Genomic DNA, 18,740 nt, shown 5'->3' with positions numbered 1-18,740 from the left:
AATTCCTAAACTACAGCTGAATTGTAGCAAAATCACTAAACAAATGAGTTGTGCAATGGCCAACCATGTTTGTTTTATGATTCAAAATTTTGCATGTAGCGACAAATGGTAACTGATGGAAAGAACGCAGGCCGGCAGAGGCAGAGTTCTGTTCTGGGCATTGTTCTGTTTGGAAACCTCAGATCCTTGCATTCATGTAGATGTTACTTTAACACGTACTATCTAACGAGAGAATGTTGCAGACCACGTACAATCCTTCATGGCAATGGTGTTCCCGGATAGCAGTGGCCACTTTCAGCAAGATAAAGCACCCTGCCACAATGCAAGAATTGTGTAGGAATAGTTTGAAGAACATGACAGAGTTTAAGGTGTTACCTTAGCCTTCAAACTCTACAGATCTCAATCCGATTGAGCAACTGTGGGATGTGCTGGAACAACAAATCAATCCATGAAGGCCCCACCTCACAACTTGCAGGACCTAAAGGATATGCTGCTAATGTATTGGTGCCAGATACCAAGGGGCATGCACAGAGGTCTTGTGGAGCCCATGCCTTGACGCAGCATGAGGGGGACCTTCGTTGTTGTTTCAGCAGCACTAGGGGTACCTTCACGATATTAGGCAAGATGGTTTAATGTTTTGGCTGATGCGTGTAATATGATATTATGTATATCTTTTGCAATACACTAAGTGGCCCATTTTTACACTACTTTGTTTTTTCTGGTTTGTTTCAGAACCAAGCTTTCGTTACCATGATTCTGCTGAGGCAAAGTGACATATGGCTGAAATTTATGTATCCCCAAAAAGTTTATTTTTTTATATTTATATATAAATATATATATTTATATCTAACTAGGTTGAGGGGGCACTATAGCATTAGGAATGAATGGTGTGTTCCCAGTGCTATATTTTTTCCTTTGACATATACTGCAATAATACTGAACAACCTGGATATTCAATGACATCAAAATATTTCTCAAACATCAAAAAGCACAAGACACAAAAGCTAAATGCTTTAGAAAATATGATCAATAAAAAAGGATAATGATTTTCCTTGCTCTTATACAAGTATTATTTTATCTACCCTAGAGCTATAAGTATCTTTCTCATTCCATACTGTACCTTAGCAATTCACAAAAGAAACAGACACCAAGGTTCGAAAGATTTAGCCAAGCAAACTCAATTTCAGAGCAATAAAAAAATAGCAACCCAATAGGCAAACATCTTTCAATAATAGCAAAGTTATCATTATTCCTATCACCAGCTGTGAAAAATAGATCTGTGGTATGATTTGCAATTTTAGCTCAGAGAAGACATAATTGCAATCATTCTAAATGCTGGCAAGAAATGGGTGGAAACTCTGAAATTATAGGAGATCCATGTACAAGCAATGCTAATAATACAAATAGATTATCCTTGGAAGAAAATGACATTTTAAACCTCAATTACATTTATCCTATTTTATGTATTAGTACACTAATTTCATATCTCTGCAACTGAACTGCATGAAATCTTATTGCCAGTGGTTGATCTTGGCAGGTAGTGCTAGTTTTCAAACTACCCTTCAAGAAATTAGCAGAGAATAGATAGAAATGGAGTTCCTGTTTGGAAAAATGGGTGACTTTCTATATGTATCCCGTAAACCCTTTTGCTCCAATGTATAATAGAGAGATGAATATATCACAACCGTTAACATCAGGGGGAACATCATGATATTTTAGATATTTCCTTGTTTCCAAAGAAATCACTACATTAGAATTAAATCTTATGAACCTATTGCATATCAAGGTTGCATTTATTGATATGCACTGTGGTGATGAAAAAACCCCACAGTGGTATGTCAGTTGGGTATTATCAGTACTACCTTGGGCATAAGACTTTAAAAAGTACAAAAGTTAAAAAATATGTTTACACTCATTACCATATATTTGGTATATATTTTGAACCAATATAATAAGATTGTGCTCAGGACCTCTAGTTCATATAACATTGGCAACAAGATGGATTGTTCCTTTATTACAGTGTATTTCCTAGCTTACCTTTGCTTTGTGGGAACAGTCATCTTGAAGTCTGCTTTGCACAGATGCACTACTTATTTGATGAAGACTATGTACAAAATAACCATAAAGTGACCTTAGACTGCTTTCTATGGTCCAGGGCAGAATAAGACAGAACTAGCATTTGCTTGCCCCCATTTACCATCCTTACGTAAAGAATGGTGGTATGAGGGTGCAAACCTGTAACTGGTGGGGTGTTAATCTTTCTCTGGCTGTAAATGATAAAACAATATATGCACTATGGTAGTGTGTAACTTTTAGACCTAGTAAGGCATTATTGAGCCTGATGCCTGCATGCCATTTTCCTCAATTAGTAGCCTGGAAAGGATACATCGTGTCTGCCGGATATTCACTAGAAACTAAGCAAGGCACCATGAACTTTGACTAAAGGGTACATGTAGAATATATTATAAATAATATAGATTATGTATCAGGAAAGGGCAAGAAGAGCATATTACAAAATCCAATTACAATTGAATATTACTCCAAACTATTTGAGTAGCAGTAAAATATAAAACACTATGCACATTTTAAACTAACAGACAGTAGCCCACTAGAAGTTATGTTAAACATCCATTTTATCGTCAGGCAACGTCATCCATAAGTTGTGGAACATTTGTAATGCTGCAAGTGGTATTACTATTGAGACTTTAAAGCAGCAATAAAAATGTGAAGAAAGTAGAAAACTTCAGAATGCATTTCAAGTTTAAATTTCTTTTTTTTTTTTTTTTTATGGAAAATTATATTTAAATATAGGTAACATGCTATTAGTCATACTGTTCACAGTGCTGTATAAATCCAAAAATATCAACTCAACTGTAAAGAAAATTGAGATTGATACGGTTAGGCAACACAATGGAATACATGGAGAACCCAAAATTCTAAGAAACAAAACAAACAAAAAATACTTTAAAATGAACTACAAAGGAACACAGGAGTGCTGGACCAATGATTGTCCCAAAAACTATATACTGATTTTATCTAACTATTATACTATAATTATTACTGACATTTATAGCACAGACGTTTTTTGCAGTGTTTTACAATTTTAATTAAGGGGTAGAACAAGTAACAAAAATAAAGTACAGGTGGTCCTCACTTTGCGACCTACCTGCATTATGACAGCTCGGACTTACGACCAGCTCTCTAGCGTGGGGTTCAAGGAATTCCCCATGTTTGAGAGCTGGTCTATGTTCGGGGAATTTTCCTCGAACGTAGATTTCAGAGATTCCATGCGGCAAGTGAGCTAATCTATGTTCGGGGAAGTTGTCCTGAACATAGATTTGCGGGATTTCCTGCGGTAGTGAACTGCTCTATAATCAAGATTTGCAGTTTTCACAAGCTGTTTTTAGTATACGAAGGAAAAAATTATAATTAATTGCATGCAAATTTTCATTTAGAGTAAATCTATTTTTTTTTTTTTACAAATTAAATTATTTTTGCCTAATAGTTCCTTAATGTGATATTAGGCCTAAACACTCTAAAGGGGAATTGTTACTACCCAGGATTTTTAATATTTTGTTTACTTATCTATGTATTGAACAATTTGGTATTTGTGAAAAATAAAAAAAATGTAGAAATGTACACACTTCTCTGTCATGCAACTGGATATCTCCAAATTAGCTTCCTGTCAAGCATTGTTTTGCACCTGGCAGTCATAGAAAAGAAACAATGTGTCCATTTTGTCTCCTGTCTGCAATGTTTTCCATGGGTTTGCATTGTTTGAAGTAAAATATGATGCCATTGGCTAAATTGCGATACATATTATATTTTAGCAGGACATTAAATGAAAAAAATAATAACAGGAGTTGTAGGTAACTTTAAATGTTTTATTCGAATCTTGTATTTTCCACAGAAATGAAAGTTCCCCTTTAACCAGTAGAGCATGGTGTAATAAGACTTTGGTTGTCTAAAGCCTGTCTCTGCAGGCTTTTCAATGTAAACACTGCCTTTTCACAGTGAACAACCATTTCACTGCCAATGCACAGTTTGCATTGCTGTCTAGTGACACCTCTCATGGCACTCAGACGGCCACATAAGTGATTGCTATCTCAGTGCCGCACATTGTGATGCACTTACATTCAGCGTCTTCACACTCTGCATGGAGGCGCTGAAGGTTCCGCATAGAGGTGCATAGAGATGCACACACCATGACAGGCACACACACACACACTAACAGACACACTCACTGACAGACACACACACACACTCACTGACAGATAAACACACTCATTGACAGGCAAACTATAGACAGACACACAAACTGACAAACACACTTAAACATTATTATATGTTTTATTTAATTTTAATCCAACCAGCCTTCCTACCTTTGGGAGAGCTGGAGTGGATGGGCTTTCCCTGGAGTCTAGTGGGTGGCCGGCTGGGAGAGAGTGGTGGCCAGCCGTTTTTGCGTAGTGTAGGTGGGCGGCGAGGGAACTGTGATCTTCCTGCTCTGCTCCCTTGTGCACCGCTTAGTGATGCTGCAGCCAGAGTGGCGTGATACTCTGGCCACTGCACGCCCACTTTGGAGGTAATGGTCTCTCAAATCCTAGATGCCAGGACAAAATTTCTAGTCACCGTGGTAACCTGGTACCGGGGGTTTGTCGAGCCCTGCATTACAACATTTGAAAATAACCTGCAATGGTATGGTGCATAATTGAACATACTTATGTCAATTCATTGTGCACGGTAGGGGTAGGCAACCTTTGCCACTCCAGGTGTTGTGGACTACATCTCCCATAATGCTTGCAAAACATCAGAGGAGATGTAGTCCACATGATTTGGTGTGCTGAACGTTGCCTACCCCTGGTTTAGAGAATAAACACCTTTTATGTATCTCAAACCCAGTATGGCATTTTGTATGCTATACAAAACTGGGCAGTTAAAACACAACTTTTCGCATGCATGCATCACCATGTTGGAGTACAAAAACACAGCAGTAAAGAGAATATTATATAATTTGTATTTCCTTTTATTTCTAATGGAAGACTGAAAAGCACACTGAACTTTTTAAATTTTTACTGGATCGATAACTGAAGAACAAATCCTATCTCACGCAATTTACTATTCTGGAAATAGAACTGACAGATGAAGTGGAAACAACCTTTACAATCGCATTAACCTCAATGGGATTGTATTATTACTACTATCAAGAAAAATGTTTGTTTGTTCTAAAGAAAGATAGACAAAAGGTCTGAAACAAAAATAGAGCCACAGGATTAGACTTTTTACACATACACCAAGGAACAGCTATATTCGTACAGTCCTTTGTGCAAATACATGCATCATAGAAAATTTAAAAAATCCACACTCATTTGATTAAAATCACTTTCTGAAAGATGTCATAGTTTTACAGCTGGAAACCTTAAAACAATTAAAAGTGTAAAAGCAAAGTATAGTGGAGGGCACTTGTAAGATTATGGTGAAAAAGCTTTGCAAGCTAAAAATATAAATGCTCATGTTTAGTTTGTAATCATTCTAATTTGAAATTTTATAAAGCAAAACAAAATGTTTGGTTTTTAATCTGATGAAGTTACAACCGGGAACTAAGAAAAGTCAACAACTTGAAGTTAAAACTTGAAGACAGCACTTTCCTCACAACAAGTTTTAACTTTCTTTTCTCCTTTTTGGACTGTGCATCTCTGTATCTAGCATTTAATTGTGAAATCAATATATCCAGTCACCTAAAAATAAAAGGTGCCAAGAACTAGATAATAGATTCATATTGTAAAACATTAAAATGACCAAAAGATCAACATGTGCATCTGAACCTGGACCCAATTTGAGACCAGGATAAAATTATAAAATTTTAGACTATAATGGGGCTTTGAAAATAATCTAAGATGTGTCCTATTCATTCTTTTCCTTGCTCACTCTGGTAGCACCAATGATGGAATTGATTTACTGTATTAAAAAAAAAAACACAACACACACAAATTGTCAGCAGCAATACACCCTCTGCTTGCAAAAAGCTTTTTCTGCACAAAATATTAAAAAGATAAAACAATTATTAGTATCACTAAAGAATGGGAAGAAAAAGAATATGTGACAGTGGATATTTTTATTCAGTTATAGAAACACTATAGACACCAAAACCACTTCATCTTATTGAATTGGTCTAGGTCAGGGTTAGGCAACCTTTTAGCAGCACTGTGCTGAAATAAGATTGTGATGTCCCGTAGCGTGATGGTCTTATTTTTTTTAAATTGTGGTGTGTTTATTGCCGTATTCTGCTTGTGTTATTTATACTGCAGTTGCTTTGTATCATTGTATTTGTGTGTATGTGAGCTAATATATTGTTTATGTTAATGAGTAGTTTGTGTTATAGTTTGTGGCTGTGTATGGGGGCTGCTTGCAGAATTCTGTGTGGATGGATATGTCACATTGTGTGTTTGGTGGGGTGTGTATGTGTGGGGCTGTTTGGGGTATTGCATGTGAGAGGCTGCATGTGGGGTTGTGTGCATGTATGTAGATTGTTAGTGGTGTTGCGTTTGTGCAGATAGGGGGTATTTGTGTGGGCTGTTCGTATTATCTGTATGAGGGGAGCGTTATTCTGCATTTCTGTGTATATTTAGCAGTATGGGTGGCTTCTCTGGGGTCCAGTGGGGACCAGGCAGGCCTGGCAGTAGCTGCAATAGCTGTTGTGGGCTGCTTTACTCCAGTGTGGATTCCCATTCACAAGTGCTGGAATGAATTGATCTGAGATCACTTATTGAGGAATGCCCTTCATCATCTTTTCGTATTAGCAGATATCTGAAGTTTCACTGGGACACCTGATAGGTCAGAGCATGTTGGGCTCTAGCAGCCTTGAGTGCCGTGCAAAAACACCTTGAGTGCAGCGCATGGCACACATGCCATAGGTTGCCTACCCCTGGCCTAGGTACTGTGTCCACGTTTACATTAAAGGGTTAAGACTGCCACTAGAGGTGCTTCCTGGCTTTTCACGGAGCTCCGTAAAACGATGCTGGATGTCCTTATACTTTTGCATGAGGACATGCAGCTTCTTGCAAAACCGCATTAAAAAAAATTGATTCAATGTTTTCCAATGGGGAAGGCCTAATGCACGCATGGCACTCACCGCACAGGTTCCCCTTGTGCTGATGTCAGAAGCAGAGACGAGTCCAGCACAGAGGAACCTCGGTACTGCAATAAGCTAAGTGTTTAAAAAGTTATTTAACTCTTTCTATTCCGCAAGGGGACTCACGGGGGCAGAGGGAAGCTTTAGTGTTAGGAATACAGCTTTGTATTCCTAACACTATAGTGCTCCTATAAACAATACTTTGTTGACTATTGAGGTAGAGAACTGTAGATTAATTTGAACCTGCTGTTCTTGGCAAAACACTTTTCTACTCACAACAATGAAGTGTTTAGTGAATAAACCCCACAGTGTTCCAAAGCTGCAGTATTTGTATGTTGGCTAAATGTTGGTACATGTGAACTTTTGAAATCTAAAACTGAATCAACAGCAAATACTTTGCTTTTAAGATCTGTAGCATGCCAGTTACAGGAATGCATGTTTTTACAGTCTGATGCGTCATTGTTTCCACTGCTTTTTCACTAATGAAGTATTTCAGAACAAACAATGTTCTGCTTATGTTTTGCATATAATACTTGCTTGTGTATTAAACATCAAAATGTTATCATATAGGCTTTCCAAACACAGATGTATTAGAGTTTTGAGTGATATTACAGCCATACATACTGAAAAAATTGTTTTTAATAGTTAGACAATAATCTTAAGTGCAATTGACTTTTGTCAGAACAAAAGTTAGGAAATAGTTGAAATGACAACTAATTATACTAAAATAGGTTTCATATGAAGTTTACAAACCTATATTTAATGAAAAAAATTATATCAACTGCTATCTCATAAATTAGACATGGGCCAATAACATTCCAAGCCCTACACTACCAGCTATACCAGCTGTATATATATATATATATATATATATATATATATATATATATATATATATATATTATTTTTTTTATATTTATTATTTCATTAGTGTACCCTTTACCAGGGCAACTGGAAGGGATACATCAACAGACCCCAAGGGCCAAAATGGTTAAATAATAGCTCTCTTTAAAACCTCCCCCAGGACTTTGACTTATGTCACAAAAAACTTGGTAGTGTTAATACACTGACAAAGCACATCTGCCAGACATTTTTTTCAAATACCATGAATTCACAATCAAAATTCACAATTCACAATTTGGACAACATTGTCAAAAATTGTCCAGTTTTTGTGGAACCATGCTTGTTGACTAAAAGATTAGTATTCAAGCTCATTTAAATGTGAGTGTATATAGAGTCACAGACAAACACAAATCTTACAAACACCACTTGACAGGCAAAATATTTATTTTTAAAAAAGAAGGGGGAAAAAATCCCACAGACATAGCCATTGTCAGCATACAAATACCATGCTACATTTATAGGCAGATTCCTCATTTAAGTATCTGCAAGCGTTTGATGCATTTGGCATTATTAAAAACGCCAAACTACTCTTAAAAAAGTAGTTAGGCCATTTTGTAAAACAATAAAAGAGTTTATATCAATAATGTCAATGATGTAATTAAATGCATATTAGTAGGATGCCTAATATCTTTAGTGATAATAAACTTTAAAAAAAAAAAAAAAAAAAAAAGCTGAACCAAAGTTTAATTAATAATACTGTTGTTACATATTTGATAGTCCAAAAAGCTAAGTTCTGGAACAAATACCTACCTGCTTTCTTGAACCATTAATTGTAGCTAGAAGGCAGATTTTAGTTGTTTATTTAAAAAAAAAAAAAAAGTTATCTACACCTTCAAATGATCCACTGGGTCAAGAAATTGCCTCTTTACCAACTGTTAAATTTTGGGTATTGGCACATTAAGATGATGAAAAGATCAGAGAAGAAGCCGTGTATTTATTAAGAGGCACAGCTTGCAATAGTAAACAGAAAGGTAAGGAGCTAGGGCCTGGACTTTTTAGCCAGAGATATCTTTCATTCTGTAAAATGAATAGCAATATTCCTACTGACATTATCAATTATTGTGGAATTTCTATTGCATTATCGGACACTTGTCTACAATAAGAAGTCGCATAAAAAAAAAAAAACAATGTGTGCGACACAATACCATCATATCCAAAAAATGATTCATGTTTCCTTTAATCATTAAACTATTATCGGCATCATGCCAATATAAGGTGACTAATCAGAACTCTTAAATGATTCCAAATTCATGCTCAACTAAATACATAATCCATATTAATATTAGTAATATTGTTTTACCACTCCGGCTACAAACAATATAAGAAGCACTATAAACACTTTGAGTAACCTACATTTTTCCAGCGGTTGCAGCCTGGCTAGGAATGATACGGGTGGTCAAAACCTGCTTAACACTTACTTCTATAAATGCAATAAAAGTTATTTAAATACAGTCTACAATGATGAAGCACATGTGTTTTCCAAATTAACATATTATTTTAAGTGTCCATAACAGTAGCAGTAACCTGCTAAATCCCGATATTTTATAAAATTAAATCAGTATTGGGGTGTCATATATTAATTATGTGAAATATAATAATTATCATCTAGAGAGCTATACATACTATAACAAGTCACACACAGTCACTAACCCAATGTTAGTGCAAGCCTATGGACAGGTTACATAAATTAGAGATATTAATAGTCACATTTGATATAATAAAACGTGGCAATATGGACTAATATTAAACAGATATCCTGTCACAAAGTCTGTAAATAAAAAGTGTCCAAGTAAAACTGACCCCACATAAAAGGATTTATAATAAATAGCAAAAGTTTTAAAAAGTTTGAAAACAAATCTCTCTCTCTCTATAAATATATAAATACACACACACACCATCATCATCCAAGGTTAATGTGAATCATAATAATTGTATATATTGCCTTATTCTGTTAATGTTAAGGTCAATAAAAAGCATACAAATCACATAATTAGGTATTTGCATCTTGATTTAGGCATTTTAATTTATCTTGTAGGCTAATGTGGATAGGGGCCTTCAAACTGTCATATGTAGACAAGACATCAAAAAGGTACATATACATTTTGTCTGAGACTTACATAGTTACCTTCAAAGCAATTCCCCTGCTTTTGAAACTGTGTATCCTAGTTAAATTAAACATATTTTAGTTTCAAGATCCATTAATACCTGGTATTTTGTCTTGTTCTAAAGATTCTTTGAATTAGACCATAGCCTGGAATTTATATTTACAGACACACACACACACGTGTACATCTGATAAATATTGTCTCTCTCCAAGACTCAAACTTTCCAAATGTCAAGAGTTCTTAGCCGAACCCATCAAAATTACTTGTCAAGATACATACACAATCCATTTATGAATGTAAAAAAAAATAAAATTATTTTGCAGACAAATCTTTACAGATGTCTCAAAGAAAAGGACTAAATACCCGGAAGCATGAAAGATGAATGTCCTAAAATGTAACAGCTTGGGAGTTTTTTTTTGTTTCTTTTTTATTGTAGGAAAATGCAAAGACAAAAATAGCACAGTAGAAAAATCATGATTCGTGTAATATATTTTCCTCTGTGATTGCATATTTAGCAAGATGTATAGGTGGGTTTTATACGTGGGGACAAAACATGGGGCACAATTGTGACTATTCTCACAGTGGAACATTCTGTGCACTGTATGGATAAAGTAATAATCGAATGGCAGAGAAATGTGGTACAATAATGTGGTCAACTTTATGCATACATTGTGGTCAATAACATCCTCAAACAAGAACAAGATCCTTTTTTCTGTTTCAATGCAGAAGTCACCTTTGTTCTTTTTCGATGTGCATTTGTATAATAACTAAAAAGGTAATTGCCAGGACATGGCCAACGAAATACAAATTTAGGCCACGTTAATAAAGTCAAAGATCTTCAATCTCTAGGTCAATTCCCATTTTAGTGAGTAAACCTCTGTCAGGTGTATAACTGCAGTAGGTTTCTCACACATGTATATCGATGTAAAGTAACTTCTGTAGAGCTGCCAAATTTATAATATTTAGAAGTGAAATAATAAAACAACATATCACTATCACAGGCCTGACAAATCACTGACACACGCATAATGTATCTTGATCCAAAAAGTTACAGACCTCACATGGTCCTTTCTCTTGAAAAAAGGTCAAGTGAGTTCCAAAATGTTAACCTTTTTGCTCTATACATGGAATAGACATTTTTAAATGTTTCCACAAATATCAGCAAATGCCCATTTGTCTTGGATTTATTGGCTCATATGTGACTATAGACACACACACATATATATATATATATATATATATATATATATATATATATATATATATATATATATATAAAATATACACACATGCAAATACAAAATACACACAGATAAATATTTCAGGAGCAGTGATTTACAACTATAAACAAATCTTATCTTGGAATACTGAAGGAAAGAGAGAGAGATTGAGAGAAAGAAAAAAAGTCCCAGCATGCTACAACTAGCCACTGCTGACTTCATGGAACAAACGCAGCTGGGTACCTCATGCAGCTTTAACTAAACCCCCAGGCCCCTTCTCAATGTTTCACAGAGTACAAGAGTGGTCAACACATGGGCCCTTTATTGCATATCCCTCTAGTCTTAGGAATTACATTGTATTACTACCAACATATCCTCCTGTGTTCCAACCCACAACATTGTCAATGACACTAATATACCTGTAATGATGTCATTGAATAATAGCTATGAGCAAATATGTATATAGAAATATTTCATTGTAAAGTCAGGAATAATTAACTAATGTATCTGTGTAATACCCATTTTTTTTTTTATTCTATCGACAAACCTTGGCCAACTTCAGAAGCCAGGAAGCAGAGTACTTAAGACACTGTAGTTACAACTGAAAGCTAACTTTTTAAGTGCACAATGTAAGACTCTGTGACTTCGTTACCTATTCATATCGTCTTAAAATAAATGAAAGCAGTGTGGGTGTAAATAGTTCTACCCATATCTGAAATTCTACAACAATTTCTCCTGTCATCCCTTGATTTTTAAATATATGTGTGTACATGGTCTAGTTCCAGAATGCCATGCCTCACACACATTACATGTAATAATGTGACAAAACTGCACTTTTGGGGGGTTGGGGGTAATGCAGAAACATCTGGCAGCTGAGCTGTAAATAAAAGTTTACTAACAAAGGTGTTTAGATTGCCAAAACAATGAATTCTCAAGTGTTATAGTTTCTTTTCTTCCCCCACCCCCTCCTCCACTGTGAATGCAGGCCCCCCCATTTGGGGCAAGACTGGGGGCAGTTTAGGACCACCACATGCCAATATCCAACCTTAAACCCCCCACTCTCCCTCTACCCCGTCTCACCACTTTGTCCATCAGTTTCCAGGTCTTCTCCACCGTCCTCTTATCGGCCGCCGCCTGTTTCGGGGGTCCCACCGCGTCCTGGATGGCATCGAATAATCCCAGGATGCGGCCCTTGCGAGGGTTGGCTCCCCGGGCCCCCGGGAGACGCCCGGTCAGAGCGCTGCCGCTGCTGCTGGCCATGGAGCGGGTGACTGGGAGCGGAGCCTGGGACACGGCCGCAGGGACACAAAGGACAGGCTGGGGGGCAATGTCCCCTGCAGCACACACTGACTGGCTATGGTCACCCCGGAGCTGCCCGTGTTCCCCCTTTTGATTCCGGTGCCTGGTGTTGGGGCTCCGCAAACTCTGCCTCCCCTCCTTCTCCCTTCCTAGCCGATCTGCAGGCAGAGCTGGTGAGGTCACCGGAGTAGGAGGGAGGAGAGCACAGTCCCTTTAAAGTGACAGACACCTATTGCACACAGAAGACCGGCTCCCCTGCCTAAACCTGCTGCTGCATGGCACTAGGAAGAGAAAGAAGAGTGGTTAGCAGGGGGGGTTACACAGGGTGACTACATGCCACTGGCTGACTTATGTCAATATACACTGAGACACTCTTAAAATAATGTTGCTTTGCTGCCTTTCAGGAAATGTGTTTTTTCTAGGTGTCTCTAATTAAAGGGGCAGTATGATCATCTTAGAGTTAGAGTATAGAAGGGTCAGTAGGGGGACTGAGAGATTAGGGAGGAGGGGTCTTGGGAGAGAAAACACATGTTAATGGAAAAGAAATCATGGGCATGGTGTGAGAGAGACACATGGGAGATTGACTAAGGCACAACTGGGAGCTTTAGGATGAGACAGATGGTAGAACAGGGAGAGAAGAATAGTAGGTGTTTGTTCATCTTGTAGTGACGAAGAGACTTTACTTTAAAATGTCCAATAGTTGTCGTAACTACTCAGTCAGTTATCTCTAGCAATCTGTGTTAAGAGAAAATAGTTTGTAGCATTTTCTTTACATTTATTAACACTAAGTCCAAAAATCATGCATGTATTTACTATTAAGAGCATGTGTATGCTGCTTATCTGAGAGTTATATAGAGTCACTGCTACTGCTCCTGCAGTCATTGATTAATTTACTTGTTTATTCTTCGTTTAATGTATAATGTTTTTAAGCCAAACTGAAAATACAGCTGCAAAAAATACAAAAGAAGCAACTTTCTTTGGGGGAGAGGGGTATAGCAAACCTATACAAAGATTAAATAACTGCATAATAACTATAATAACTCATCAGTTTTCTTACCATACAGGTAACATAAAACACTTTATATCATAAAAATAAACATGTTTGAATTGCACAAAGTTGAAATGTATATCTTATTTTATTTTTAAAAATCTGGTGTGAAAAGAAACTGTGAAACAAATATTTTTGAAGTGCGTGGGATGGTTAAGAAAAAAATATTTATGCTCTTACACAATAATTCATCTCACAACACTTGATGTAATCATTTGATAATCTGAACTTTCATATTATGACAAACAGAATTTTTTTTAATCCTAAAAACAATGGTACACCATGTTTAAGGGTAATCACAGTGTAGCAGATGTTCAAATTCCAAAACTGCACCTCCAAAATTATTAATATTGCATGTCAATTTTTTTGTCATGTAGAAAATCTAACATGGTATATAATTAAGACAGGAAAGGAACTAGACCACAAGGGGCTTAGGTTACGTACGTTTCCAGGTCTAGAGTAACTGCAAATTCACAGTAAAAAAAAGTTGATAGAACATCCTTTCAAGTCATTCAAAGATATGTGCATCTCTTAGTGGCTGGTTTTCAATGTAGATAAAATTCTCTTGAAACAGTAGTACTCCCGCATTTGTATGGCACTGGTAGCGTTTGCACATATACTGCTAGAGATCTATTAAAGCACTTGTGTAAAAGGTGGCAAATCCATTTTCCCCCAAAAAAGGGTGTTTTGAGGGTTCTGTCATAACTTAATTTATAATGATGATTGCCTGTTTCTAGAAACTTGGACCTTAGAACATTTAGGGCAGTTTGTAAAAATACATAAATTTCCATGTAAATAAGCCAGAGACCACCAGAAACTTCTATTTAAAGGATGTGAGGGGACGTCTGCAATGTAATCACCATGGTAATGCTGACACTAATGATAAGAAAAATTATTCTGTTTATGAAAAAGCTTCCAATAAAATTAGAAAATCTTAATGGATCATGTTTACATTATGTACTGTCTTGTGCAATCTCTCAGTTATTTAACAAAAATGTTTAGAGTAAAAGGCTTTTAATGTGGGTGTATAATTAACTAAACACCACCAAAACCCTTTATTTGAAATATAGCACACATGTCTTTCAAATAATAGAGTTCTCAGGGGTCTCCAATTCAGATGATCACCATAACAATATTGAAAATAAAAATGGTCTTGAAAAAGACATTTCAGAATTGAACCCAAAATAAGCTAGGGACCCCAAAAGTATTTGCTTGAAAACAAATAAATTCATCTTTAAAATAAGGATAGTTTTGAGTGCTCGGCGTATGATTACCTTACGCTAATGCAAATAAACAAAATAATATACATAGTTTATGGGAGGTGTAACACAAACGTTAGATCACTATGTTATTATGCCTAAATACCTCTAAGAACCCCTGTTTCAAAGTGTGTTTCTATGAGTAACACATGAAAAGATATGAGGAGTTTCCATGTACTCCAAAAGCTTTTTAAATAATTTATTTATATTTACTTTTGTATCTGCGGGTTTGAGTATATCCAAACCTACATCTGTTTAACAGAGGATTTTTTTTTTCTTTCTAAAAAGTTTGGGGTCTCTCGCCCATACCTTCTCATTGATATTGATATTTAAATAGTTGCCTCCCCTGCCTTCTGCAGGCAAAGAATGCTCTTAAAATGTTTGTGATCAGGTCAGATAATGCAGTGACTAATGCTAGTATCATGTAATGGAGGTTTACAAGAGTAGCAGATTGCTCTTGTTACAATTATTGAGAAAATATAGGTTAATCTAGAGTCTGGTGGATGACTTCTAGCAATTCAATATGGGTCTGGATCATGGATTTTTACAGAAGATTGAGGCAAAATTTACCCTTAGTCAATATTTATCATAATGCTGGATAGTGATGTCACGAACATAACATTTTCCGTTCGCAAATGGCGAACACGAACTTCCGCAAATGTTCGCGAACGGACGAACCGGGCGAACCGCCATAGACTTTAATAGGCAGGCGAATTTTAAAACCCACAGGGACTCTTTCTGGCCACAATAGTGATGGAAACGTTGTTTCAAGGGGACTAACACCTGGACTGTGGCATGCCGGAGGGGGAGCCATGGCAAAACTCCCATGGAAAATCGCATAGTTGATGCAGAGTCTGGTTTTAATCCATAAAGGGCATAAATCACCTAACATTCCTAAATTGTTTGGAATAACGTGCTTTAAAACATCAGGTATGATGTTGTATCGATCAGGTAGTGTAAGGGTTACGCCCGCTTCACAGTGACAGACCAAACTCCCCGTTTAACGCACCGCAAACAACCACAAACAGTCCATTTGCACAACCGCAAACTCCCCATTTGCACAAGGTTGGATACCAAGCTAGCCATGTCCCGTTCCTTGTCCTCACTGATGTCATTGAAGGTCTCTTCCTCCACCCAGCCACGTTCAACACCAAGGGTCCCCGAAAGGTGACAACAAGCCCCCTGTATTTTTTTTGTACACTACTGTTACACCAGATATGAGTTGCACTGGTGTGACACTGTGCCCTGGCAGGCCCTGAAACGCACACGTGTGAAGGAAACTGACTGCTATTATATTACAGTCAAAAAAGTTTTTTTTTTTTTTAAATGCAAGTTATTGTGACACCAGATATGAGTGGTGGCACTGGGCAAGTGGGCACAGTATACGCTGTGAGCCTGACACACACGCTGTCAGGCAGGCAACTGCAATTAGACTACACAGGAAAAAAAACAAAAAACAGACTGATGTTCTAGCTGTCACTGAATACACTAGCCTAGCTATTGATTTCCCTATTAAATCAGCAGCAGCTACACTGTCCCTCCTCTCACTAAGAATGCAGCTTCCGGGGGGCAGGGCCTAGCTGTCATGGAGGAAAGACGTACTTCTCACTTTAAGCAGCTGTCAACAAGCGAATTTCACCCCAGAAGGGGATGACCCAGCAATGTTGCTCCCACCTGACCGACCCGACATGCTTAATAGCGGTCAGCAACTCGACAGAATCTTACCTCCGCGTGGCAAGTGTGGCCTGGTGCTCACCGGGCGGGAGCGGCGGCCGATCAGGGGTGGACCGGGCCCAGGAGCAGCTACTTCCCGGCAGGTGCTCCGTTACCCCCCCCCCTCGGACTGGTGGGGGTTATCCCGGTCCACCCCTGAGAGGCTGTCTGGAGCTAACGGACGCACAGAGCACAGCCGCCCAGGCTGACATACTCATCTGTGACTCTCCCAATATGGCGGCAGTCGCGTGTCCTCCTGGTACCAGCAAAGCATGGCAGGATATTGAGTCTAAGCTGGACAGACTCTTTAATCAATTTTGGAAGCAAATAACAAGCAGGAAGCCCCAACAAGCTCCACCACAGCCCCAACAAGCTCCACCACAGCTAAGCGAAGCAGTCCCCATTAAAATCCACCAACGCAAAAGGTGTCGAAGACGGGACCGGAGGCACAAACAGAAATGCAGAGCCTGCCCCGCGTCAAGCATTCGCCTCCACCTTAAGCCACCACAATCCCGCACCGGACGTGAAGCACCACCGGGACAGATCCGACCACCCGACAAAACAAGCTTCCACCACCTCAAGCCGCGAACCCGGCACTCAGCCAGAGACTTGCCTTTGTTGTTCCAGGTATCAGGGACTCCCAGGGTCTGTACCTGGTGCCCAGAAGGGATCAGATGAGCACAAGCAGTAAACAGCAGCAGGCCAAGCATGTCCCACTATAGCCGATCCTCCACACCATGCCTTTGATCACATGAACTGCTCTCTGCACATTATCTAATCGTAAAGTAGCAAGCGTTTAAACATGTCATTATTTCACCTCCTAAAGAGTTTATTGTCGTAGTTCCTTACATGCCTTTATCTTAACCGTTCATGTATTATGTTATTCACTAGTCTCATGTGGGGATAATGTATAATAAACACAGGTTACTGGCTATGGGGGGATAATGTATAATAAACACAGATTACTGGCTATGGGAGGATAATGTATAATAAACACAGGTTACTGGCTATGTGGGGGATAATGTATAATAAACACAGGTTACTGGCTATGGGGGATAATGTATAATAAACACAGGTTACTGGCTATGGGGGGATAATGTATAATAAACACAGGTTACTGGCTATGGGGGGGATAATGTATAATAAACACAGGTTACTGGCTATGGGGGATAATGTATAATAAACACCGGTTACTGGCTATGGAGGATAATGTATAATAAACAGAAACACACACAAAAAAAAATAATAATAAAAAAAAAGAATGCAGCTTCAGAATTAATCTAAATTGTATGCTGTCTAGGAGGTGGGAGGGTCTGGGATGGAGGGTCTGCTGCTGATTGGCTGGAATGTGTCTGCTGTCTGTGAGGTACAGGGTCAAAGTTTACTCAATGATGACGAATAGGGGGCGGACCGAACATCGCATATGTTCGCCATCCGTTGCGAACGCGAACAAGCTATGTTCGCCAGCGAACCGTTCGGGACATCACTAATGCTGGACTAATATGCAAGGATTTCTGCTCTTTTATATAGAAACCAATACTCAGAGACATGAATTCGGTATAGCGTGTGGGTTGGACAAGATAGTAGGCCAGTGATGTGCTGAGGAAGAGTCACTCTGAAAATCTTTAGGGTTGCCCATGCACAGAGTGATTCAGAATTGTTGTTCCAGGGACTGAATGCATGAGTTCACTTTGCGCAATTTCTAATGATGAGCTAACGCTGTGCTTTCTGGGGCTGCCAGACACCAGAAAACAGCCCCAACCTGGCAGGACAATTCTAATTTGGGAAAACCAGTGACAGTTTGGCAGTATGCCCTCCTAACACTTTGTGGAGAATGGCAGAAAAGGCCTAATTTTGCTTTATCATGCGATGATCAGATGATTATAAAGTTAATAATAAAAAAAAAAAATACTGAACTGCGATAACTGAAGACCAATATCACCAGACATGCTCTATAAAGCCTGTTTTTATAAAACCATGACAAAAGGGTAAACAGAACTTAATACTCCACAACTACTATTTCAGATGGGTCCCTTTCCTATACCAACAGTAAGAATAAAG

The 18,740-nt window shown here is 38.0% G+C and overlaps 1 protein-coding gene across 2 annotated transcripts in view; it reads right to left on the bottom strand.

The window, feature by feature from the left end:
* CBLB (Cbl proto-oncogene B) overlaps positions 1-12,841 on the bottom strand; it is a 126,343-nt gene extending 113,502 nt beyond the window's left edge. For both annotated transcript variants that reach the window (XM_063457469.1, XM_063457470.1), the window contains exon 1: positions 12,441-12,841. In XM_063457469.1, coding sequence (XP_063313539.1) covers positions 12,441-12,620 — 180 coding nt within the window. In that variant the 5' untranslated portion in view covers positions 12,621-12,841. The remainder of the gene's footprint in view (positions 1-12,440) is intronic.
* Positions 12,842-18,740: the final 5,899 nt, after the last annotated feature.

The sequence above is a fragment of the Pelobates fuscus genome, chromosome 1 (genome assembly GCF_036172605.1).
Source record: "Pelobates fuscus isolate aPelFus1 chromosome 1, aPelFus1.pri, whole genome shotgun sequence".
NCBI lineage: Eukaryota > Metazoa > Chordata > Amphibia > Anura > Pelobatidae > Pelobates > Pelobates fuscus.
The sequence above is the reverse complement of the archived record's forward strand: the minus strand, read 5'-3'. Positions and strand labels throughout refer to the sequence as shown.